We start from the raw sequence: 27,765 nt of genomic DNA, 5'->3' as shown, positions 1-27,765 counted from the left end.
CTCCTTGTAAGCAGTGAAATCAGTGCAGCAGGAAACAATAGATGCTTGTGAAGGAACAACTGTGCCTCAGTCCTCAAAGGCAGGCAGAGACCCAAAAAGTCAGCTTTAGGGAGCGGTACCATGCCACAGCTGGCTTCCATTGTGACACGAGACCTTGCATTCTTTATTTATTGTATTTTAGTATATTCCATTTTAATTGAAAGAACTATTAATCATTGGTAAGTGGAGCAAAGTAGATTTTAAATACTCACTGCACCTATGGTTAATTAATAACGTGAAAAATACAGACTTTAACTTATTGATAACATTTTTATTATCATGGACAGGCCAGGTAGAAGTAACCAGATAGTTTATTAAACATCCTGTAAATGCAGTGTGTTAATTAGCACTTGTACTGTGCACAATCTATCATTAAAGGGACGTCACAGCACCTAAACTTAGTCTGTGCTATAATACAATATGAATAACGATTATTGTAAGACAAGTGGTAAAGAATAATTAATTCACATTTTAAAATACCAGTGTACATTCTCACACGTAAATAATGTAAAGCAGGACTTTTCTTCGGAAGTTATTTTTTTCTTACAGTGCAAAGTGGGCATGAACTTTGTAATAACAGTTTAAGTTTTAAGGAACTACATTGTTAACAGTATCTGGTCGAATTTTTATTGACAAAAGATGACCCTGGTGTTGTTTTCTGGGAAAATAACTTCACCCACCAGTTACACATGCCAACGCGATAGACATATCAGCTTTCGGGTGGTCTTCTCTCAAACATTTTGCCTTACTCCTCCATTGTTGATGATCTTGTTTTTTTATTCGCATTAGGACTCTGTGCACTTTAAAACTGCTAACCAGTGTTAAAGTGATGGTGCTCTCTTATTTAAACATGGTGAAATTGGCATACACCCAAATGACCCATTTATTTTACTTGTAAGTCCCTAGTAACGTGGTAGTGCATGGACACAGGGCCTGTAAGTTTAATACTACTAGTGGGCCTGCAGCACTGATTGTGCCACCCACTTATGTTGCCCGTTAAACATCTCAGGCCTTCCATTGCAACCTATTTGTGCAATTGTAAACTGCCTAGTTGATCCCGCAAAATAAATCTCTTACCTGGCCCAAAACTTATTTTAAATGTATATGTCACCACTAGGGTAGGATCTAAACAGCCCATAGGGCAGGTTGCAGTGTATTTAAAAATCTGGACACATACTTTTTATTCTTACACGTCCTGTTAATGAAAAACTCTTCCATTCCTTTTTCACTACTAAAACGCCTGCCTCTCCAATAGGATAACATTGGGTTAACCTATTACATTGAATAAGTGATGACTTTCAATTGGGTGCAGGTAGGATTGTTGAGTTTGGCGTCTAAAGAATTGTAATTCAAATCCCTCTTTAATGGTGACATTTCCTTGTCCCAACAATTTGGTGTCCGCTGTCTGTGTCCTGGGGAATTTAGCTAGGTGTAGCTGGCAGTTGGTCTTTGTTTATTGCTCCAAGGCAGTCAGACAAAGGGAAGATAGGGGTTGGCAGGATGGGCCATCTCTAACTTAATAAGGGGACTGAGCTGTCACCTACCATACTTGCACATCACAAAGGCTCAGCCTGAGCCCACTCAGAAAGGGTCTGACACTAGTCTATTGTGTCCCCAGATTATCTGGGGCCTGGGCAAGGATGCAGGAAATTCCAAACACCTCTCGTGGTGGAAACCTTTAGAACCTTCTCCTACTTCAACGTGGGCACCAGGTATAAAAATAGGACCCTCAGACCTAAACCTCTTCAGTACACCTCTGGACTTCTAGAAGACTCAGAAGAACTGCTGTGCTGCTCTCCGAGAAGGGATGCTGTGATGCTCTGCCAGAAGAACTGCTACTCTATTGCCCTGTTGTCCTGCGGCCCAAGTGAAGGACTGAACATGCCTCTTGAACCCAGAACCATCAGAATGACTCCAAGGGCCAGTTGGCTGACCTTCTGATCAGAGCATCAGAGACAGAAAAGGATAAAGCCACTTTAAGCACAGCACCTGGACTCTGCCTGCTGTGACTCGTCCCAATAAGTGATTCCCCCCTAGTCCTGGACCCTTGGAAGTAATGCGGATTGTGCTCTGCGAGCCGAGCTGTGATCCTGTGTGTAGAACCAATGTAGTGTGACGCATCTCATCATAGATCCACTACAGAACCACTGCTGCACGATGTATCCCCAACACAGGACGCTGCATCGCAGTCCCCAGTCTCCTTGGAACCTCTGCTATGCAATGCATCCTCAATGCAGGCCTTTGTATCACAAGCTCTCATTGATGGCATCCTTGAAGACAATGCAGTACTCCGTATTGCAAAACCCATGACATCTTTGGAAGCAGCAGTGTACGATGCATCTTCGATGCAGGACAACGCATCTCAAACTCCTTGTCAACTGCATCTTCAAAGATGATGCCCAATGTCATATTGCAACCCCGCAGAACAGTTGCTGTTTGACGAATGCTTGATGGGGGATCTCAAAATGCTCTGCAAACAGGATTTAAGATGCTCTTGTTCAGCAAGCCTAATTTGGTCCCTCTACTCGGCCCGATTGATGTCGGCCTGAACTTGTGACTTTTTCCCAGTCTGGAGCGACCATATAACCACATGTGGTGCTTTGTGCTTAGGCACTGTTTTTACTTAAAACTTTAATACATATCTCCGGTTCTTCTGATTGGGTTTTTGTTGTTTTGGAGTTAAATCATTTATTAAATGTTAATCTTTTTTCTAAATTGGTGTGGATTTTTCTTGTTTTGTGTTTTCACTTTAGTGCTGCATAAATACTTCAGACCTTGGCCCCAAGTTAAGCCTGATGGCTTTGTGACAACCTACCAGAGGGTTAAGCACACGTTAATTTGGGGTTTGCTTGTGTTTCACCCTGACAGAGATTGTGGCTCTTGCTTGAGTAGGGATTCAGTCCCCTCAACCAGTAACTAAATTTCCAACACAGCCTTAGCAGTGCGTTATCATGCTAAGAGAGAAACCTGGCATGAAAACAGGACACACAGAAATGAGATTCTGTTACTATTATGCTATACAGAAATTCTAAAGTGTTCGTTTTTCGACTTATTTCGTGGCATTGAGAGCACTCGCAGCAGAGTGACAATGCAGATTAATTGTAGGCTTGTCAGAAAAATCATGATTTTAGCAGGGTTCTAAAATGCAAGTCAGAGGTAGTGGCTCTTATGTTGTCTGGAAATGAATTCCAAACACCAGGAGCCAGCACTGCTAACCTGGTTCCCTCCAGTCTTTTCCTCTTGAATTTGAGAACCTCTAGAAGGTTGTGGTGTGGCGTTCTGAGATTATGCCTGGGGCTGAAATTCTATATCATAGAAGACACATAAGAGGGGCATTTATCATTGTGGATTTTAAAGATCATACAACCCATGTTTTAACAAGGTTCTCTGAGCAACTGGGCACAAGTGAAGATCCTTTAACAGAGGTTTAGTGAGGCGGTATTTAGGTCGTTGATAGATAAATCGGGCAGATTGCTTTAGGATAAGCTTGAGTCTTTGACTCAGGCCCCTTTGAAGACCTAAGTAAAGAGCATTGGCATAATCGATACGGGACATCACAAGCTCGATTACTATCTGAATAATGGCTTTGACAGAAGAATTTCCATACTTTTTTCTCATTCTATTTCTGAGCTGAAGAAGAAAAACGACACTCATGCAGAGATGTTACAGACACTCAGGTTTAAGATCTGGTACTTTTGCATTTTGCCTTGCATTTTATTTATGAATGGAAAATAACTTTTGGTATTTCCGCTAGAGGTTATATCATTTAATTCAACGTCATAATCTGTATTTGTAAAGCACACACTGACTTGCAGTAATCCTGGTATTGAATAACAGAAGGCTTGTCAACTCTGGACCCTTTATGTTGGTGCTCGATTCTGCTGCGACAACCGCAGCTTCTCTCCCGAGTATAATGCAGCAATTCTGTAACTGTTCTAGTCCCCCTTTTGCAGTATCTCCCTATATCCACACTTTAGCTGATTAGCTTGTACTCTGCCACCATGATAGCTATAGGATTGTGGTGGTGCAAGCTAACAAGCAGAGTTATTGACTGACAAAGATGCATCTAGAGATTAAGGCAGAGTTTGAAAATTAGTCTTTGTGGCTAGTGGAGTTTGTCACTTCTTTTTTTTCTTATGTGCTATGGTGACTGGACTCACAGCTTGCTCTACCGCTGCTTGTCTGTAGGACCTATGGCCTCCTCTATGCAAAGGTAGAAACATTCCCACTCACCAAGCAGAGTAGTCAGGAAGTATAAATGAGTAACATTTTGCACAGAACAGTGAAGTCAGAACCAAGAAGCATTCAAGCAGTCTCAAAAAATGTAAACATTGAACATTTCATTAACATAAGGTAACCACAACTTTTACCTCCTCTATTTTTAGATGTAGGATAGTTATGAGCCTTTTCTCCTTTCATAACTACTTTTAATTATTTTTATTACTCTCTCCATAACCAACAAGAACATAATGTGATCGATTTCGAAAATTCACCCTATCAACTTTCCGCTGTGATCTGCAGCTGGGCGGAACCCCTTCCACTGTTGGCATATTTCTACAGCTCAGCTGAACCTGTATTTATGCTTCTTCGCGGTGCCCAATGCTTTGCTCAGAAGTCCGCATTCAGTGCTATTAAATGTTGGTGTGCCGAATACCACGACTCTGTTGTCTTGAATCATCCACTTTATGCCTCTTTTTTCCAATACCAGTACCAGACACTCACTGCCTCTTTTTCACACTCATGCAGATTCCTGCTTTCTTCCTTTATTAAGTTTTTCCATATTTCTCTTGCTCCATCTTTCCACTTTATGTGTTTTCCCTGTCTTGCTCTTGGTAAATGGCTTATGCAGAAAGAATAGTGTCAGTCCCCAAAAACAAGTCAAATCAAGTCAATAAAGCTTTATTTCAGCAGTTTTCAACCAAAAAAGCAGAATAGAAAACACATTATAAAATGTAAAAATTTAAGACAATTGATCCACTGAATAATATAAAGCTTTACATAAAACCGAGTTAAAAGTGTAAATGGGGTCACAATACAAATATGACATATTGTGTATGTTAAAATACCAATAAAAGTAAGAAAAAAGACATAGAATGAATACAGTTTACCAAGGAGCAAGAGAAGCTTATTCATGGCAGTTGTTTTGCTGGAACCTAACTACACTGGCTTTCTGTAACCTTAATCCTAGCTCTGCGAGTGCACCACATTGAGAACAGAAACCTTGAGGTGGCAAAAACAAGTGCCAATGGGCCACCCCGGTAACCACTGGCTCAAAATAAGCACTGCTTCTGGGGTTTCCTAAATGGCCAGTTGACATTTTTTAATAATCCTGCAATGTCATACTGGACCTTCAGAATGAGTAACTTCTCATACTCATCGAAAGACAATCTGAAATCCTCCCAACAAATGCTTTGATTATGAGGATATGGTTGCTTTTATAAAAACTGAACTCTAACTCAGCCAATGTTAGGTCACTGGCACCTGCTTCAGAATTAAAAATACCATATTGTTAATGCTAGACACACATATGCCTGAACCACTTCAGGGACACTGCCCAACCTCTACTGTATGAGAAAGACAAAGACTTGATAAACTCCCTGTAATGATTTTAATTCTGTAGATTTCATAATTGGTGACTCGGCAACAGTCACTGAAGAAGCCATTCTCAAGTATTTAACTTCGTTTTTACTACATGTAATAAATAAAACACCCCTACTTTAATATATTTGACACTCTAAATCTTTCACCTCTCTTGGTTCTACTTCTGTGAGTACCTGATGGTAAAGTATATATTGAAATGTCAAACTGAAATATTTAAGAGGAAGTCCAAACCAAAAGTAAGCAAGGTATCAAGGGACAAAAAGGAGAAGACACAGTTTTAACAAAATTCGGGATACAATAATCCAGGAGGAAATCCCTAGGTATGGCGAGTGAACACAACCAGAGCACAAAAGAGAAGTGAGAAAAAAATAAGTAATCAATTAACATTGTTTGTCATGAATATTACATACAGATATCACTCCAAAGTCTGAGGCAAGTACAGGTTAAATGTCATAAGTACATTATGACTTCAAAAACTCCGATCTCTTTTCACCTGCTTAACTGCATGAATGAGTGACTGCAATGATGGGAAGATTAAAAGAATGTAAGTCTACTATAGGTAAGTCACAAGAGATAAAGAACATGGCAGATGTAAGCCCATACATGCTAATGTACCACCTCAAATCTATTTTAATTCAATGATTTGGCACATACTTGTATTAGAAAGGAAGTTGTGGTACACAGAAACAACTCCAACTTCAGTTCTTTAAATAATTTTAGGGTTTGGGGTGAAGCCAGTGCCTCTTAGAAAAGTCAAAAATGTATGTTTGTGGTTGGTGCCAACTTTTTCTTTTCCCAGCCAATTTTGACTGTTGCATATAGCAAAAGCTGTAAGTTCATGCATTCCACATGAGACAAGATGCTGCTGCTGAAAAAGGAGTATTAGGTCGTACTCACCTATCATTGTTAAACTACGGTAAGATAATCAAATAACGACACTCTTAATCACAAGTTGAAACCTGAACTTCAATTACCAGCTTCAGCTTAAATAAGGCAGACAAAATTAAACAAAAGAAACATGGGTTGTTCTTCAAAAACATCTCTCAATTTGGTCTGGATAATTAAGCCTTTCCCAAAACCCCTGGACAGCGGAACAGTCCTGCTCCCTGATAGCACATTGAGGGACCAGACACTATCTACTTCTGCTAACAGTTTTGTGTGATGCTCTTTAAGTGACTGCATCTGCCTCACATTACAAAAAGGTGTCAACCTACTTCTAAAAGCACCCATGGCACCATCAGAAGGAGTGACAAAAATATATAATTCAAAATTGTATACTGATTTGATGTTTCTTTTTTAACAAGGCATTATAAGGTGACCATAATGCAACAAAAAATGATCAAATGAATATTAAAACATTGAGTAACTGAATATAAATGAAAATAGGAAATGCATGTGGGGGTCACATGGTAGGTAGTTTGGGGGATATATGGGGGAGCTATATTTTGTTTTTTGCTATTCCTTATTTGTAGGGAGATGTCGGGATTTGGTTATGATAAAGTCACAGGTCATCTGGATTTAATTAACAGTATTAGATCCATTGCATACCACATCTTCAATTACGTTGAACAGTTCAGCAGTATGATATGGGGCTGAAACGCGATGCAAAAGGAATAAACTAATATAGTGGATATGGATTGCAAGTCTGAAAACTGGATCGCCTCAAAGTTCTCCCTGGTTTAACTCAAGTCTGCATATGTTTTTCAGAAAGAATTTGTTTTACGATTCTTTCTGAAATCTAGGGGGTTAGTTTCAGTATGGATGTGCATAATGTTGAAGTGTGTGTATTAGCCTAGCATAAGGAAGGAAATTAAAGTGTGGGTCCTTACCAGATATAACCTTGATTTCTAACTATGTTATAACACGAATAGAGAGGTCATTAGAAAATGACATAGCTGAATACTCATATTGTTGTGGATTTTACTTTGCTTGGGTTCTAGTTAACTTAACTTGTTTTTTTTGTAAGTGTGAACCAAACAGACAGACATACTTTATTGTGAATGCAGTAGTCACAGTTTCCGAGCATTGATGCCACCGAATGCATGCAGGGCTATGACTTCCGTGAGAAAAGGAGTGAAATGAATGAGCCCTACAGAGTCTCCCATTGCCCAGCGTTAATTAGCGTAGATTGGATCCGTTCCCACGTACAGTAATTATTCAAAGACAAAGTTTGTTAAGTATGTTGTTGCTTTCGGTCCTCTGGGTTTCAGTTTGAATAGTAGGAGCCAAAAGTTATTGAAACGCGGCGGGGATCCGTTGAAGAAGAGAGCTCCTTCCAGTAGCTTCGTTCCAGCCTGTCTGGAAGAAGTGCACCGGGACAAAAATAATCAGGATTTAGCTAAAACATGCAAAGAATCTGGCAGGAGTCGCTCTTCTCTATTAACATGACAACAGTGGATTACTAAACAAAATGAGTGTCTTCAGACAAAGCAGAATGATTCCAGCAACACAGCAAATTATCCTGCCAAGAGAAAAGGCAGAAAGCTCTTCGCAATTAGAACACTCTCGACTATTGAGTTATTTTAGAGGAACCCACAATCACAAACTGCAGAGACCCGCAATCATCAATTCACAAGGTTATTTGCGCATCCAAATCTGACTTGTGAGCAAAAATGTTTCTAATGAGTGCAAGGGCAGAAGTAACTACCATTTCAGGGAGACCTTTAGGAGAAAGGGTTTCTCTACTGGGGACATTTTTTTTAACGAGACAAAAAAATTAAAACTGACTCGTTTGTTCTTCCTGACGTTTTTTGCATACAAAAATATTCAAGTGCATATTCCTGAATGCAAACATGAATATTACATGTTTTCCAAGAGTGTACCCCAGGACGGGCTAGGACAAAATATGGCCCAGGTATTCAAATAAAAGTGGTGGCTCCCATTAGCACACAAGACAGCTAAAAAGTGACCCACATTTGCAAATCATGGCAGTTTTGAACTTGTAAAGACACACTATATGGGTACTTCGCAAAGTATTGGGGACTGCATGCATTTGTGTTTGCTACAGCAATGCTTCTGGTAATATCAGGGAAAGCAACAGTAAAGAATAGCTTACCTGGCCATAAAATCGGCCCACAAACTGCAACAAAAAAAAAGACACCCCACACACTGGTCTCACAAACCAGTCCATCAAGCACTATCTGACTGCCCTAATGGCCAGTCCGACATTGAGTGAACCTCAAAATCTGCGACTGATGCAGTGTCTGGACAGGACTTGTGGTACAAAATCAAAAACATCAAGGTGTCCCCACCTTGGATGCCCACTTCACAACCAGAAGGGTACATTAACTCACATGAAACCACTCTATGAGTATATCCATTTGCGAGTGCAATATCAACTTTCATAAACTGGAAAAGTGGTTTGCAATCACAAACCAAGAAATATCTCTTCATCCATCTTCCTCATCCTAATCCTGACTATGGGAGGCGATCCCCCTCTCTATGACAAGTTACCGAATAGATATAAAACTTGGAAGAATTCTTTTTTTGCCTGTCTTTACTTTCTACATCTTCATTTTGCCCTCTCCTCAAATTTTACTCACAACATCACCCTGTTACTGTCTCCTTCAGGAACTGCTTACCTCTTTAATGCAAAGGTACATTTCAGTATTATTTTTAATAATGTATGCAACTGCAAACAATGTGGCCTTCAATTTCCTCCTCTTTCTCATCAAACTCCCAGACGTCTTCACCTTATAGGCCAGAAGTTGTGACGGTGCATCTCCAATTGTAGGGATGCTCTAGAGCAGTAGTGTTAGCTATCTAGGAATCCAAAAACATTCTACCATTACACACAATATAAATCACTGCACTTGCTTACAAATGGTGCAAAACTCAAGGAAACTAAATCTCAAATGTACAGTTTATTCTTAATGTTGTACTTTCTTAGGAATGGATTTAGAAAAGGTCTAGTGTGTTCCGCCTGAAGTCCTCATTTGGCTGTTTTGAGATAATATAGGGTTTCCTTGGCTAAAATTCTCTTAAAACCTTCCGGAATAAAATCCTTTCATTGATAATTCACACTCCCAATTTATTCTTTAAATTTCCCTATAGCTGTAAAAGGTCCAAACGTGCCCCTTTTTTAAACTTATTCCATCAGTAATGGTGGATTCCTGAATTGCCACCACTTCAGCCAAAAGGTTAGGGGAAATAAGGTCATTAGTAAGTTGTTCTCCATATTTAAGTTTTTTTCCCCAACAGGGTATTTATACTACTTGGGCCTTAGTTCCACTGTTCCCAAGAGATAACTTTGCTTGTTTTTCACTCTGAAGAGGTGGGGTGACTAACTTCACTCTCCAGATATTGCTAGAGTGTTTTACATTATTTCGCTCGTTGGAAACGATTCTTCCGAGTCCTTATTTTAGTGATTTGATGATCCTACAGATAAAAACAGATACATTAAGTCTTTCGATAGGATATGCCATTTGTCAAGCTTACATTGCAGTAGGTAAGAAACCTTTAGTAGCAATACATGGCTGTTCTACTTGTGGGGTAGAGGCACCCTGGTTACAAGTAAATCGAATACCAGTCCAGGAGATAAGTGGGGCAATTAGAAAGACTGCTGTACATACATTTGTTAATTGCATCGTTTAGATGCTTTAAGGTCAGGCCAAGGTATTTTCTGTGATAGTCCAAGAACTGGAGATTATTATATGAATAGATGAATACAGTTTTTATATTTTAGTTTTGTCGCTTCATGCTGACTTTGGTTGTTTTGGTATTTTTCATTAATAACCTTTGTAACATCCTCACGAAGTACAAAGACTACTTACTGGTAGTCTTCCTTAATAAGAGTCCTTGGTTTCCTCATCCCAGTGCTTTTGACACCTCCCCACCCTAATCTCCTTTTCAGAATAACATGAAGCAGAATGTGTTCCTTTAAGCTTTTGAAAAGGTGAAGTTTTGTGTAAGGTGAGGGGCGAATTTTTAGTACAGAAAGGGAAGCAGGTTAAAAAAAATGTTTAAGCTATTTAGGCACAGGCACCAACATTTAACTTGGGTGGACAAAAATGCGAGTTGCAGGCAAATTACCCAGGGTTTATTTTGCAGATTCCATATTTTTGGGCATTTGCACTTATGGATGCACCTGTGGTACAATCCACTGGTTGCTTTCTTAACGTTCGCAAAATCCCTTCGGGGCATACTGTACAACCATTGGCGGCAGAAATAAAGGCAAAATTAATACCTACCCTCTCATTTGGAGGCGAAATATTGATGGACGCAGAGGCCAGTCTATTGGATAAAATCGTGACAAGTACTTATAAGCAAGTTTTTTTGGCTTCCAAGATCAGCATTCCCTGCCCAAATTAGGCAGGAGTTTTCAGTGAAAATCTTGGTCTGAGCGTGCTATGGCACTTAGATATATCCTCACAAGTATTCAATAAGGCGCTAAACACAAGTGTCAAGCTGCACAGCTGGCTGGAGGACAAAGGAGCAGTGACCGCATGGGTGGTTGGTGCTGAAATCCTATGATGATCTCAAGGATCTCCCTTTGCTGGAGGCTACCTATTCTCTGAAGATCAAACAGAAACTTCGATCATTGAGGCTGGGATAGATCCCCACACTAGATTTTATACTAAAGTGGCAGGAAGAAGCTCAAAGGGGGAACATGAAATGCCATTTGAGTCATCAGACATCCAAGACGCTGCAGCAGTTCCTATGCATTTGTCCCCATTTAGGCCACCTGCGGAGATCCCTATTGAGGAAGGAGTTTGATGCACTGGTGATCAGGACATGCAGATCTGCAGTCAGAGTCATTGTCCCACGCAACACAATGCCTAACATCTGATTAGTGGGATTTGTGGACATCTTTAAGAACCATGTTATGTATAACCCATATGCCCAGAGGGGGGCTGAGACTGTAGACCATGAAGGTGCTACCTAGGAGTCCAGGGAAATCCCTCATGACACGGCGGGTTGCTAAGGGGAATATTGGCCCACTGGCTCCCTATCCTACCAATGGAGTGTTGCCCCTATTATGATTAGATTCTTGTACTGTTGTATATCATGTACAATTTCATCATTTGGTGGCAACTCTTTTTTGTAACCTTTTATCAAGCACTTCCTGTTAATTATCCCTAAATATTGAGTGTTTGTTTTGGCATTATTTAGACACTCACTACGTTGTACTTTATGCATACCTTGCACATAGGGGCAGGGCAGAGATATTCGTGAAATGACACATTTCTTTGAAGTCCCTGTAACAAACTTCTTAAAAGCCTGGTGCTACTTTCATTATCCACTCACTAGTATTTTAAGTGCTATTGGGTTTTTTGAACATTGACCTCGCTCAGTGGGTCTAAATTGTGCCAAAATCTTTTCAAGCACCATGACAACAGTACAACTGCCAGCAGTTCTGTTACAAACTCTTTTTAAGAAATTTGGTGCTAAATTTTAACTAATTGCGATTTTTATTATTTATCCCCGTCACCGCCCAGTATCCAAGTTTTTATATGATTTCTTGTACGTGGGCGTCCTTCTGTTGGTGCAACTTTGTCACAACCCCCTCAAGCACCCCAAATACTTTTTGTGCCAAGACCCTGGGGTGATGACTGTTAAACCCTGAGAAGGAATGCACCTGGGCACTTTATAAAAAGTTGGCACCTAGGCTTCACAACAATGACATTTTATGGTTAAGGGGAGTGGACCTCATGATCTTGCCTTAATGTGATTTTATAATGATTCTCTTCTCTAATATCTTATTCTTATAATGTTTATTCTGTACTTTTAGCTATGTTTATGGTTATAATTGACAAAAAAATATATATATATATATATATATATATATATATATATATATTTCATGAGTTCAGATGAAAGAGATAGATTGGTGGTACCATGTGAGGTTTGGAGGGGTGGGTATGAAAGAAATACTTTTGAGGAAAGAAAGATGAAAACCTATTTCCTTGGATGGAAAACCAAGAATCCAAAAAAGCTGAGTTTACTATTTTTTAAGTCAAAAGTGCTTATTCGGGCAGGCAAAATGTAATGATTGCCAACGAGGTATTGTTTTCGCAAGTTAGTTTACTTTTGCATAGAAGGGTGGCCATCATGTGATATGTCAGAGAGGAAATTATAAGGTGGTTACCATGCAGTGGGCAGGATACTATTCATCAAGTGTAACTACTGAGATTGACAAAGAACCAGTTAATATATAAGATTCTAATGGCCCAATTTGATTATTTTGAGTGTTTTATTTGATATACGAATATTTGTTTTAAATCGGTTTCCAAAATGTTAGTTAATGTCTTAGAATGTTTGCAATATACATGTATTTCAATTTAAAATCCTTTTAATAGAAAACACACATGTGCCTTTAGTTTAATTGCACACCATACGTTTTTCTAGACTATCATGAAAGAATGGATTTGGAACTAAAAAAAACACAAGTGTTTGTTATGATTGTCTAACATGTTGTGTGATCTCCATTCACCACTTGAAGTGACTGGCAAATGACATGCTCCACACATAAATACAGGCTCATGTTAAACACAAATAGCACTGCATACAAATGTCAACATCAATACATGAAATTTACACTTGAGTGAAAAATCTGAATTGACCCTACACCTTTCTTTCCATTCCACTCAGTACCTTTTTAAAATTAATTAAAGATCACCTACCATTGGTAAGAGTGTTCACGTAGTATCTTCGGCCCTGGTGCGACATATAGGATTGCCAGCCCTGAGGAAGCGGACCATGTGTTGAATCCTCCACTCTCTGACTGTTGACCATGCCGGGCTTCTGAAATAAATTCAACATAGCAATAAGAACAAAACATTGTTGGAAAGTGAAATTAAAGGCAAGACTACCTAAATAACCAACAATTAAAAAATAATCACATTGTTGGTACCAATGCAAGTAAATAGTCACAATTAACTAATAATTCAATAAGTTCAGATGCTTAAATATGGCAGTTAGAGAAGACCGAATAATAATAAGCAGCAACATACAAAATGTATTCCTAGTTCCAAATCTTTTTTTTATGGATTGCTACGCAAATTTACATGTACATATGTACATCTCAGAGAACTTGGCAAGCAACACTAGCTAAATACTGAAGACGTCTTCTGCAGGACAGTCCTCCGGCATATTTTACCTGACCTGCATGTAATGAAGGTCACCACCCAGGTAGGGCCATAAAGAAAGCTCACTAGATTAAATGCTGAACCAGGCATCTGTAGATCACAAAATTAAACACCACATTACCCGAGACAGTCCTTCTTCCTCCAGAGGTGCATACAATCAGTGCCAATAGGTTATTGACTGCTATTCAAGAGACTTGAGACAATTCAGGTTTGTGTGCTCTCAATAGTCCTAGGTGTAGCACGCTAGTAAAGTAATGAACCTTTCCAGGACCAAACCTAGTCTGTTTACACATGCTTGCAGGAACAACCTAAGTCACAACAACAGAACAAAAAGGAACTGGTGCCCTCTAGTGTAGCTCAGATAAGTATTCAGTTTCATTATCAGGATCTTTTTATATAAAGCCCTATCTAACACTGCTTCTCTTTTACTCTACAAGACTTGTGTATCCCATGCCGACCATGTGATTAGACCACAATCTACAAATCATTTTGCCTACATTCAAACACATTCAAAATGTAGATCCACCAGTCTTCAGACCAGTTCTTGAAATGGAAAATTAGAAGTGCAGGTACTCTGTAGCAGAGTACCTGATTGTTTCTGAGAAATGCCGGTACACTCCACTTAAAAGTATTATATTTCTCTTGGGAAGTGCCGGTGCTTTGCCTCTTAAAATAAAAAAGTGCCAGTACTCAGTACCAGATAGTAACGGCCCATTTAAAGCACTGCTCCAAACCTCAATCTTGAAACAGCCTCTCCTAAAACAGGATAGAACCAACCATGCCTACCCTTCTCAACTTCAGCAAGGACCAATAAAATGGCCTCTTCTCCCAACCCAGAAATCACAAAAGAGGCAAAGACACTTTGTGATCCAAGCCGGGAACTAAACCATGTTAGGAGTGAACATGTCAATATATATTTCTATACAAAAGTCTATATACAATACAAGAAAAAAATTGTTTTATTTGGCTATTGTAAGACTTGGCCTTTTTGGCTAAAGTTCCCTAAACTTTTTACTTTCCCCCTAGACAGTTTTCCTGACATAGAATTGCCAATTTAGATGCTTTAGGTACTTTGCCACTGCTCATTAGTGTCAAAGTACAAGTGTTCCCTATGTAAAATGTAATGGTAATTGGTTGGCCATCATTAGTATGTTTGCCTTACTAGTAAAGTCCCTAGTGGTGTGCACTTTGTGTGCCAGGGCTAGTAATGCAAAGGTGCGCAGAGAAGGAAACTCAGCCCTGCAGTGGAGGGAGACACCCCAAACTGATTTAGGGAGGGGTCAGGGACCCCTGAGCAGAAACGAACTTCAAAGACAATAAGGGGTATAACTATAAGAGCTGAAACTCCTGAACGTGGGAATGAAACAGAAAAGGATAGAGACTGAAAAGGCTTTGACCTATTCTGTGGTCAAGAGGAACCTCTGCTAAAGAAGGAGCAACTGAAGAGACTGCTGTGGAAAGACAAATCCTTGCTTTGTGGTATGGGGCTGGTCTGCAGTTTGCTGTTCTAACCAAGGGAAAGGCTGTTGGGACTGTGCTTGGCGGCGCTGGGTCTCCCTGCTTGAAGAAGACTGTGTTTTGTGCTGTGTCTTGTAACCCCAAGGACCCGAGGTGAGCTGGCTCCTTGTTTGGAAATACAGGATCATAAAAGTTTCCAGAGAAGTCCCAAGTAACACAGTGTGAGCGTGCTTTTGCAGCTTGAGACCCTCAGAAGTTGTGCCTTTTGATCGTGGGCACACAGGAATAAGCGGAGTCTCGGACACGCAGGGTGCGTGTCGTGGTGCAGCCAGGGTGTTGGTGAGGAGTGCCTGGTCATCGTGTGCACCGGGAGAAGAGGTGAGGCTCGGACACGGAGAGTGCGTGTCGTGGTGCAGCGAGGGCATTGGTGAAGAGTGCCTGGACATTGTGTGCACCGGGAGAAGAGGAGAGACTTGGACGCTCAGAGTGCGTGTCGAGGTGCAAGCAGAGGCGCTGGTGAAGAGTGCCGTCATCGTGGGCACCAGAGAAGAGGCGAGTCTCGGACGCACAGTGTGCATGTCGAGGTGCAACCTGAGGCACTGGCAGTGCCGGACTGGGAATTACAACCGGCCCTGGCAAAGTGCTCAGGCCGGCCCCCCTCCCCACTCAGGGGGAGGGGGGGTTGGAGTTGCCGGCGAGCTTTTTGCCGGGGCCGGTTTTCGGCCGATTTTGGTACAGGGGCTGATTTTGCAGCTATGCTGCAAAAACGGCGCTGTAACAAAAATGGCCCCCAGGGGCGTAAAACCAGCCCCCACCCGTGCGGCGCACCGGGGGATTGCCCGTTGCCCGCTATGACCAGTCCGGACCTGGGCACTGGTGAGGAGTGCCTGGATAGGATGTGCACCGAATTTAAAGTAAAGTCCCCACAGTGCTGAGGGCGGGTCTCGGTGTTCACTAAGACCGCCGGAAGAAGGGCCAAGTTATTGGGCCCTCGGAGTAAAACAGCAGCGGCCTGGACAGGCAGCCCCGGAAGAGCTGAGCCGCCGACCCGAGGTCGCCGCACCCCATGACAGAGTTCTGGATCAAGGCCAAAGTCGCGGACGTCGCAGAGGAGAGTGGTGTTGCACCCCCCCAGGTAACGTGGATCACTACCTGGGGTGGGGTACGGACCTGGAGGGACACACTCTCGGTCTCTCGTTTCTGTCAGCTGCGTGAGCCTGTTGCTTCGGCTCAGATCTCGGCCTGTGCTGACCCAAGGAGGGGCAGTACTGGGGCTGGAGTGGGAAGCAGTACTTTTTGTGTCATCATTGATCCATATTGGGGGCACTGTTAACAAAGCACCTATACTGTCGTATTACACTTTGCATTATTGCTGCTAACGAACTATCGAACTGTTATATGACGCCTGACCTCATTTGTGCCTGACGAATGACATGCTTGGTGCGCTACGTACCGCGTTATTTTTCCCTTGCACATTACCTGATTGTAACATGGCGCATTGCATTATTTCTTCATTGCACAGTAGCTGATTATAACACGGCGCAGTGCATTATTTCTTCATCGCACAGTACGGGATTGTAGCGTGACGCATTGCTTGGTTTCTTCCTGGTACAGGGCACGCTGGTAGTGATACGCATTGCATTATTCCTTCTATTGCAAAGTACCTGACTGTGGCGCTACGTATGGCATTGTTTCTCTGTTGCAGAGTACAAGAGAATATCGTTACGCATTGCAGTATTTGTTTCCTTTTGCAACATGTGTGATTCTAGCAGTTCGACTGGCCTAACCTTTTGGAAACGGTTAGGAAGTGAGCTTAAATGTTGGTTAGAAGCGGTGGTTGGGATTAGAACCTACAAACCCACCAGAAAGAATAATACCCATTCTTGTATGTTGATTTTGTATTGTGTGGTCATATCGTATAACTTCTTATATGAAGATTATACTCATTTTATAATAACTCGTGTGGAGTCTATTTGTGGTGACATCATTGGGTTGCTGTGAGTGTGGCTGCACATATTGTACACGCGTGCCTTGGAGATAAGCCTGGCTGCTAGTGCCACGCTACTAAGGGGGTGAGCAGGGCTATCTCAGACGGTGTCCTTAGCCTAACGTTGAAGCGAGGGGTCGGGGACACTCGCCTCCAGCATTTGGTGGTAGCGGTAAGCGACAAGGACCCCCACTACCAGGGCCGGACGGAGAACCAAAACCGGCCCTGGCAAATGCTTTGCCGCCCCCCTCCTGCCCCCCCCCCCCCTTCCCCGGGGGTTGGGGGTGCGACCGCGCCGGTTTTCGGCCGTTTTTTGTTACAGGGCAGTTTTTTCAACATTGCTGCAAAAACGTCACTGTAACAAAAACAGCCCCCAGGGGCCCAAAACCGGCCCCCACCCTTGCGGCGCACCGGGGGATTGCCCAGTGCCCGCAACGGCCAGTCTGGGCCTGCCCACTACCAACAGCTATCTTTAAAAAAAAGATTAACACATTTCCTAACCAAGGGCAAAAAGTATCAAAGGAACAATTTACTAAGGAAGATTCTTCCTTGAAAGCCAGCATCACCTTCCTCTTCCAGTAAACGATGCAGGTGCAACAGCCCTGGGTAGAACCAATGAACCTGCAGTCAGCCCATTTACAGATTTAGGGGACTTCATAAAAGACGAGGGTGAAGGCCACGGGGTTACCACAGCCTAAATGACAAACATTTACATTGTGTTCTGATTAGGAAAAACAGGACAGAATTTACCTTTGGTACCTTCAGAGCAAGAGATGGAAGATGAAAAAATGCATTACTTATGTTTTGCTCGCGCTGTGAAAAACCCTAACACTCACGTGGGTGGACCGAAGACAAATACAACAATAGTCTAATAAATTTACAACTTCTGAACTTCATTACCACGGACAATAGCCATGGCAGATTATTACTCCGGAGACACTGGGCTTTGCCAGAGCGTTAAAAAGATGGGGAAAGATTATAAGAAACGTGAAAGGGATTGGACTGATTTAAGACCGCCCCTTTCCCGTAACCTCGATTTTGTTTAAAGAGCTTATGTTAGTCATTCATATAAAACTGTAGTACACTTCGAGCCATTTCCTCCTTTAATCGAGTCCATCCATGATTTCATTCTTTTCCACCCATTAAACGGTACATTCCCTCCCACGAGGAATTCCGAAAACAAGCGAACAAAGCCGGTGTTCAGAGGGAGACAATGGCGCGCTTGACGACATTCCGCGCATAGCCCTTGAGCCTGGATGTTGAACGCGTGCCACGAGTCCACTCAGCAAACACCTACACACGAGTTTACTCAGGGATACAGCACGCAGATGTTGTAGACACTTCTCTAGTGAACAGCGCCTGCTCGGGCCCCACAAAGACCCTGTATTGGACTCGTCGTTGTAAACATCGGGTTTTTCTCATGTCCCCGCCTTCCAGAGGCTATTCCGTGCCGTGTATGAGGCCATATTATGGAACCAATGGCCTTTGCACGTGCTCCCTTTCATTCTATTTGGAATGTAGTGATGGGTTGGGATGGGGTTCTGGCCTCCTGGCCTCCATGCACTCTAATTGGGGATATCATGGGATACCATCATATATTACTGGGAGCTGCAACTGATCTTGCCATGGCAACGCCTTCGCTACCCCGGGCCTGGGGGTTATGCAGGGGGCAATAGAAATGGAAAGCACACAGGGCTCTGAACCATGTTTGCATGGTGTAGTTTTCACACTTTTCCTTTCTCCATCAGTAGCACACACAGAAGCCTTTTGATGCACTATCTATAGGACAAAAGGCCAGGCAGGTGATTTAATTGAATGTAAAGGGTGTGTGGTGTCACATCTGCTTTCCATGGCCTTTTACCGAATCGACAACATCAGGAAATTCTGCATTGAATGGAGTCAGTCCACTCCTCTCTCCTGGTCCGTGGACACTTTGTATTCTCTGGCTGTGCTGGTGAACTTGAATGACCCTAGTGGGAATTCTGCTGCACCAGCTCCAGTTTACCCCATAGGTCGAGGATTCAGAATGTGGTCCCTGGTCATTTACACAAAAAAAATCTAAAACTAGATTTACAGACAATAGAAATAAATTGCTTTCCTCAATGGCGGTTGGCATTTTAATCTGTACAATGCAAGCAACCTTTACAACTGAATACAACACTCCAGCAATTCAGGTTTCCAGTGACAGTATTTGCTAAAGTATAAACAGGGCCAGGTAATTTAGCAATCTAGAGAAAGTCCCTCCCCTATTCCACTGGCAGGCAAAAACCTGGGCAACTTAGAGATCTTCACCACAAAGCAGGGCTGAGGGGTTGGCAAAGGTTGTCTTGAAAAATTAGCCATGTACAAACTTACTTGAAGTAAAGTTTGTCCGAAATAGATTTTCTGCTTATAAAGGGTATTACTTCCCTTAGAGTTTGAAAAGTGAGGAAAAAAAGCCTCCTCTTGCCAGTCGGTCTGCCAGACACCATCAGATTTGTACAAGTGCTTATACTAGGAAAGGGGCAGGAATCATCATTGGCAAGGATCACACAAAATGAAAACCTTAAGTAGTTAGGATGATGGCATTTGGGGCCAAGAAGATTTAGCAGCTTTCATAGTTCAGACAAGATTAAAGTTTCAAGAAATGAACAACTTCGGAGTTGGTGATACATTAAGGACATTTTAGGCAGCTGCCTCATGCTACCACTAAAAAGGGCCACAAGAGGGCAACAGATTTCAATAAATAGCATAATAAGTCCTTGTTATTAAAGGAAATAGAGCACCCACATTGCAAAACATTACTTTGCCTTCTAAAGTCCTTCCATTAGAGCTGGATATGTTACAAAGATGAATATTTGCATAATGTTCCATACTGATACTATAGCTATGAAAATATACTGTGGAGTTGTAATAAGCAATCTGTCCTCTGGCTCAGGCTCATTTGGTCTGCCACTGTCTTTGTCTTTAGTTCACTCACTCAATGTTCATTCTCCTTTGGTAAACCCCTTTATTCTTTCCATGATCACATTACTCAGATGCTTGTGACTCAACTTCACGTTTGGCACAGTGGCTAACCCTAACTTCAATTTAGCACTAGATATTAGCACCTACTCAGAGGATATAAACTCCCCTAAAATATATAATATATCTGACAGACACTGCTTTAGATACACAACTGTTGGACTTGGCCCTTTTTGCAGTGTCATCCCAGAACTCTTTGTCTTCCTCCTGTATTTTTTCTGACCCGTTATTGTTAGTTTTATGACTCTGGGTTCTTTACCACTGCTGATCCGTGCTAAAGTGCACCTGCTCTCTCTTGTAGACTTGGTATGATTGGTCTATGCCTGTTTGGCATATTTAATGTACCTGTAAGTCCCTTGTACAGTGGTAGACTATATACCTAGGGCCTGAAAATTAAATGCTACTAGTGGGCCTGCAGCGCAGCTTGCACCACCCACCGAAGTAGCCTTTTAAACCTGTCTCAGGCCTTTGCAGCTGCAGGGCCTGCGAGTGCAGTTTACTGCCGCAGTGACTTGTCATGTAAAGTGGTTGCCACATCTGACACTCCACTTTTACTACACACAGGTCACCTCTAAGGTAGGCCCTTGCTAGCACTATGGGCAGGGTGCTGTGTAGGTAAAAGGAGGTCATATGCTTCAACTGTGTGACACATGTCCTAGTAGTGACTAAGAGCCTATTTTGTTTCTCACTGCTGTGAGGCTGCCCTCTCACAGGTTTGTGTTGAGGATTCCCTGATATGTGCTTCAGAGGTAAATTCTGACATGAGGGGTAGCATGACCATGTTTGGTATGTTTGGAATAGTAGTGATGAATCCTGTTTATTGGTGAAAGCAAATGTGTCATTACTATTTTAGAAATGCCACTTTTTACAAGTGGGCATTCCTGTGTGGTTATGAGTTTTTGTGCCACACCTGGATGTGTATTCCCCATCTGGTTTTGCCTGACAGGGGATGCACATTCATTCCAACCAGCCCCTGGGGAGGTTGAGGTGTGTCCTGCCCTGCCTGGGTGACCCAGCGCTAGGCTGAATAGACCTCGACTGGATTTAGAGTAGTGGGAGGAGTTTCCCTTGCACCTGAATAGGCCTTGTCTGTATTTGGAGGGGTGGGAGGAGCTGCACCTGAACCTGAATAGGGCTGTGCCTGCCTTTTACAATGCTGTCTCCGCCCCCCTGTGATGTGTCTGGAGCCAGGGCTTGGAATGTGAATGGGGGTGTTGTGCATTTCTAAACAGTGTTTGAACTGCCCCACCCTCCCCGGATGGGGCCCCTGTACTAAAAGTCAGACTTTCTGACTGTAAGTACAGGGACTGTGACCCCATGAAGTAGACACTGTGTGGATTTGTAACCAGGCACTGCTGGTTCTGTATGCTGCCCCAGAGGATTGCTGTGCTGCCAGGGAACTGCCAACTGGACTTGGCTTGTGTGCTGGCCTGAGCCTGCTTCCTCTCGGGCCCCCAGTGATCTCCCAGGGCGTGGTGGCCTGCCCTGCGTGTTCTGGCAACTTAGCATGTGGGGAGCGCTCTGTTGTTCAGATGCAGGCTTGTTCGTTTCTGGCTTTAAGCACCACGTGACTGGCACTGTTGTGTGCCCCTGGTTTTTATGTCAGCAGGGAGAGCGCTGTTGACTCCCCTGCACCTAGCACACGGTGAGCACCTAATTCCTGGAAGTCCCCGGTGTGTTCCGTGGGCAGGAATCCTTCCCTGGGTATTAGGACCAGGACCCAAGGCTCTGCTGTGCTGAGCCTTCGACAGACCGGCAGGGTTTTCCGCTTCCAGAAAGTGCTCTCATGAGTCAGTCCCCCCCACATCTCCAGTGAGGGGGTGTTACTGACGTGTCACTGCGAAGGGAGAAGTGCTGTCCGTTGCACTCTCCCGCGGGTGAGGGAGCAGCCAGCCTGAAGTAGAGAACTCCTTAGCGCGGCTCCTCCCACAAGCGTGCTGGTGGAAGTGATGCTTGGGGAAAGCCTGTGCTGGAGGAGCAGCCTTGCGGAGCCCTTGCTGAAGAGTTGTCGTTCTCTGCCGACCCCCGTGAGGGGTGGCGATGGGGTGTCTTGTGGTCCCTGAGCCCTCTGTTATGGAAGCCAGATGAGGACGAGAAAGTCTGCTGGGCTGGTGCAAGAGACATGGGTCCCCGCCTCAGACAGCATCACATGGCCAGGCGGGCCTCTACAGGTTTTGTGGCCTTTGGTGTATGGGTGGGTGGGTAGGTGAGTCACACACATGCGGGACCGCTACCCCAGAGTTGTGGCATTCCGGGCAAATCCTCAGTGTAGGCGCCCGAGGAGAGTTGGCCAAGGGTGGGGTACACCCCACAAGCCAGAGACTAACACCCTACTGAAGCACCGGTCTCAAAAGTCACAGGGAAGGCAGTTGGCCTACCTTGGGCTCCCCCGGTACCGGTATGCTTTTGCAGCACCAGGACAACTAACAGAATGCCATATGGGCAGTGATGGTGCCGTTGTAACCTGTAGTAATAGTGCAGGTGCGCGGTTTCCTATTTGTTTTGGTAATAGTATTTTTTTCTTACCACCTGCTGCATGTGTGCACTGATGTTTTGGTGACTACTGGTATTTTCATAGGTTTTGCATCGCCTGCCCTGATGTTACGAGTTATATCATGTATGCCTTGCATTTGTCAGGATAACAGGAATAACCTCAGAGTGTACATTTTATGTGCAGGTATGTTATAAAATTATGTTATTCCTACTGTTTTTGTAACCTAACTGCTTCTTATGTGCTATGACCTGACGCAAAGTTGCATTTGGCAGGTTATGTGCAGTGATGGAATAAAGTGATGTTTCCATCACAAGTGGGTATTGGTGCAATCTAGAAGAATTTACTCTTTGCACTACGTGTGCTGTTATGGCAATGGCCCAATTGGCCAAGTAATTTATTAATCTGTCTGACATCCTGACAAGTGCCCAGTAGCACAATGATTTATGTGATGGTGGTTTAATGTGTTGTAGGAATAATACAAAGGATATTTCTATATAACCTAGTGTGGAGTTTCTTTTTGTGGTAGGCCTATTGTGTCACTGGTGTGTGTTGCACAAACGCTTTAGACATTGCCTCTGGGATAAGCCGGACTGTTCTGCCAAGCTACCAAGGGGGTGAGCAGAGTTTATCTTAGGTGTGTAACTCCCTTGCCCTGACTAGAGTGGTGGGTTCTGCCTGGCTTAGGTGCATGCTCTACCCAACCAGAAACCCCATTTCTAACAAGCCTGCTAAAATGTCTAAATGTGCTCCACACATGTCCATGCGTGCAAAATGATGCAGTCTTTTTTTTTTTGCTACCAATCTTTGTTGGATCAGTAATGTGGGAGTGGAACCATGAGGGCGAATGGCAAAGCAACATGGGAGAAAGTGTGGGGAATACCAAAGCAACATGTGAGCGGACACAAAAACAACAAGAAGGGGCGGTGAATGCAATACGGGAATTTGTGGAAAACAAAACGGAGGATGCAGATGGAGGCAGCAATGTGGAGAGGCACACAGGTGAGCACAAGCGGTGGGTAGAGGGAAACAGCTAGGCAACAGAGTGCAACACCTAGTAGATGAGGGAGACCGCTCGAAAACACATGCAGTCTAGTGGAGTGCTTCACACAAAAGAAAAAGCAAGCAGCGGATTGCCAGCCAATCAGAGAGAATGCAAAGAATCAATAACATAAAAAAAACACAACATGGGTATTTGTAAAGCTGACGTTCACCCAGCAGGATATCTTGGAGCAGATTACCAGACGTTTATTGTTATCCAAATCAATGGTACTCATTTTATCGACTACATAAGGATGAAAGGTTGAGGGGACCCACTGGGATATGAACCTATGACCAAAGAAGTTGAACACGGCTGCTAAAGTGGGTGCACTAGTTCACTAAGCCGGCAATGCTTTGTCACAGTGCAAACACAAGACTGACAAGCTGGGACATGAATAAGAAACAGGCACATGAGAATGAAAACCTAAGCTAACCAATGGCAAGCCACAATAAGCCTTGCCGAAGACTGCCTAGTAGACTGCACCTGAACATGGAACCTGAGCTGGGTGGGACAGAACGTTTTGGGAAGCACTTTTCAATGCCACTGTGTCTCAGTCTAGTGGGTGGCACACCCCTAACTTCTAAAATTTCCCTACAAGGCTGAAAATCTCTAGTGTTTGGATCTGAAACGTCTCCTCCACAAGGCTGCCAGCTTTGGTGAAGGGCAGTTCAGCACACTGCAGTATACGAGGGCCACGACCATCTCACACGACACGTGATTAACCGTTTTCAGTGCTCCCCGTGTTAACCGTCTGCACAGCAATGAAGAAGACCAGTATAAAAGAGAAGCTCAGTACTGAGTTTTTGCAAGGGGCAAAGAGTCAAGCATCCCATTGTCTGCATGAGAAATGCTTCAGACTAGGAGACATATGTCTTCTGAAACGCATAGAGTTCAGAAGGACACTGAATGCAGGAAGATGAGGTTCCAGGGGGTATGCAGACATGGATGACTAGGTGTGTGCCATTCCACAGCAGATCTAGGTATCAAAAGAGGGCAGAGAATCTGGCTGAGTGGGAGTGGGGAATAACAAAACCTGGGGATCCTAACTTGCAAAGAACATGAAAGTTAACCCCTTAGACCAAGACAAGCACAGGATGAGGGCCCCCACACCAACAGCCCAGTTTCCCCATCCTGTCCCACCCGCCTGGGGGCAGCGGGGCCTTGTATTCTGCCTCTGATTGGCTGTGGTGATGATTCCTGTGTTCTCTCAAATTCTGTGTTCGGCCTTCTGCATGAGGACTTGTTCTAAAACCCCGAAAGAAACACAATTTCCATGATGCTTTTAGACTGAAGTAGAAGGAATATTCTGAATTAGGAAACCGGAAGGTGAAGTTTAGTGCAAATATTGATATAAAAGCTGGGGTGAGAAGTTTACATTTAACGAGAGCGAAGAGGAGTGCAGTATACAGTGTCAGGGAGGAGAACATATCATTCAATGTGACTGATGAACAACAATGTGATCCGACCTGGCAATGGACCAGGAGGCCATAGCCTCCTGCAATTCAATGAAATGGAAAGAAAAGGCACAATATAGCTATTAACTGAGTAGGAGCTGCTGTTTCTATAACTCTGTTATAGGCAGAAACAATAGTTGAAATTCAATATTCTAGCCTCTGTGGCAGGCCTTCCAGGATCAAATGTTTCACTCAACACAGAACGGGTAACACCTTAAGTTTTAGCGATGATTGACGTCAGAGTCTTAATTCTAAATGTACTTTTTAGGATGTTTTATGTTTGCCAGACATAACTGTATGTTTGCATTCCACAAATATAATGGCCATATTCTTCATAGATAAGTGAAGGTGAAAGACTTGGAGCTGTGTTTTCACCACTATTTCTATAGATTTTTCAAACCTAGAAAATCTGGAGAACACTGAGAGGAGACACGTATTTAGTGAAATTGAAGCTACTGCATTGGCCAATAAAATATGGCTGTATGTTTTTAAGGAAGACGCCGATTTTGGAAAAGCGTTCAAATAACAAGCATTGCTTGTTCAAGGCCACTCCTCGACCTGTAAAGAATAAATCCCTGCATAATTCTGGTACAATTCTTACTTCAGAAACCAGTCAGAAATAACTTGGGCAAATTCAACTTTTTGCAAGTGACGTGTAGAGTTTAAAAGCATAGCATGTAATTGAAGGTGGCGAAGTTCTATACCATTCACAAAACGTATTCTAGTTGCAAAAATCACAGTAGTAAAACATGTTTGCTGAAAGGTTTTTTTTGTTAATCGTGGCATTTTAACTTTGCCATAAATGTAGCCTAACATATCCATGAAGTAAGTGGTTAAAATCTCCTTAGAACACCCGAGGGGAAGTAACCCCGGCTTATGTCTGCTCAATGGCATGATTCCATGCAGTAGTATACCCTGCGGCGTTACTCGTGCACGATGCAATACGTAGGTATGCCTTAAGTAGAAAAGAGTTGCAGGGGCGATGAGGAATCACGCAGTAAGGGGGCATGAGTGCATGAGCCCACTGCGGGGCACAGCATGGCTGGCTGCAAAGGGCCGGCATGCTCCAAACCAGGGTGTGCAAGGCTGTACGAAGGACATCTGGCTAAGGGTAGGCGTTGATGTAGTGGTTGATGAACAGCCACCTGGGGTGGGTATGACCCGCTGAGCAATGCAGGTTGCAGGCCAGACCGCGGATCGAGCCCCTGCCTACTCTCCTGTCCCCAGGTCATAACACCAAGGCTCTGCTGTAGCTCACCCTCCTGTACGTGCTACATTGCCCACATGCTGGATATTCTTTGCAAACTCAAGTACCCATCCCTGATGAAGGCCCATGTGGGGATGAAACACGTTGGCTGGGCTGTTGCTGTCTGTTTTTGATCAAGGTGAAGAATCAAGCTTGAAACCTCTTTTTAACCAACATCATCTGAGACTCCTCTATGACTGTCACTAGAAAACAGATATCCAATGGAGAATATGAATTTTGAGACTTTTTCTTATGTTTGAATACACTCTTAAATGTCTTTAATATAGAGACACACACATTGTCTAGGTGCTCCCCTTGTCGTGGTATTTCTTACTGGTGAATCTAGGGGGTTGTAAGGCAGTTCAACCCTGGGTTGAGGCACCTTTTCTATTGAATTGTTGCACCGACACCTGTGCGGTAGAGGTTAAACCATTTCTGCCAAGTACATTAGAGTGAAATTCAATGATTTTCTTTTCACATCCGCTGAGGTACAATCGAAAAGCTTACTTACCTTTGTTACAGGGAAAGAACAGACAAAATGCTGTGAGCAAACAGGACATTATTCTCAATTTAAAACACAAATCTACTGCAGGGAGGTGCATCATGTTTCACAGTAGGATGCAAAACACAGACTGAAAAAAGGGCATATCAGGAAAACCCCCATAAAAGTAATCAGTGGAGAGTTATATCTATCTGAATATACTTTTATGGGTATTTTGTCTATTCACAGTGACACGCAGAGACCAGAGTATTTCTGAAAAGAAGTGCCAGATGCAACCTTTTAGTCATTCTTCTGGGAATGTTACGTGGTGTCCTACAGGGTCCTATTTCCTTGTGCGAATATTTACAGAGTGAAGCATTCAAAACAGGAAGATACCATTTTTGATCATGGAGAAAGCCATTCCCTTACTACCCACTATATATGTGTGGTGATTACATTTCCTAACCTGGGAGAGGATAATTTTGAGAACTTTTCTAGGGTTATAAAGGGTCTGATGGAATTTCGAGAATGCTCACAAACGTGCATGCTTGTGGACATTTCCAAACTTACAAAGCTTACTATTCTTTGAAACACCTCCCTCTCACATCTTAAGTGGCATTTTACTTAAGAAATCAACAGTAGTAAACGTATTTACACCTGCCGTTATAAATTCCAGGCAGGCATAGATTACGTACTTTACTTTATTGTATGATTACCTGAAATCATTTACAAAAGCGATACATATTACGATCATGGTTAAAACAGTAGATTGATAAAAGAAAAGCGTTAAAAAACATTTAAAGTGCAGAGAGATTTAAAAGAGAAAAAAAAAACATATACATAAACATTGGGTTGGACAGTCAGTGCCCTAGTGTC

General features: G+C 43.0%; 1 protein-coding gene across 4 annotated transcripts in view; it reads right to left on the bottom strand.

The window, feature by feature from the left end:
- GAS7 (growth arrest specific 7) overlaps positions 1 to 27,765 on the bottom strand; it is a 1,616,751-nt gene that overhangs the window by 961,911 nt on the left and 627,075 nt on the right. For all 4 annotated transcript variants that reach the window (XM_078654763.1, XM_078654764.1, XM_078654765.1 and 1 more), the window contains exon 2: positions 13,263 to 13,383. In XM_078654763.1, the coding sequence (XP_078510889.1) occupies positions 13,263 to 13,383 (121 nt within the window). The remainder of the gene's footprint in view (positions 1 to 13,262; positions 13,384 to 27,765) is intronic.

This window comes from Lissotriton helveticus, chromosome 7, assembly GCF_964261635.1.
Source record: "Lissotriton helveticus chromosome 7, aLisHel1.1, whole genome shotgun sequence".
Classification (NCBI taxonomy): Eukaryota; Metazoa; Chordata; class Amphibia; order Caudata; family Salamandridae; genus Lissotriton; species Lissotriton helveticus.
This window is presented reverse-complemented; position numbering and strand designations above follow the sequence as displayed.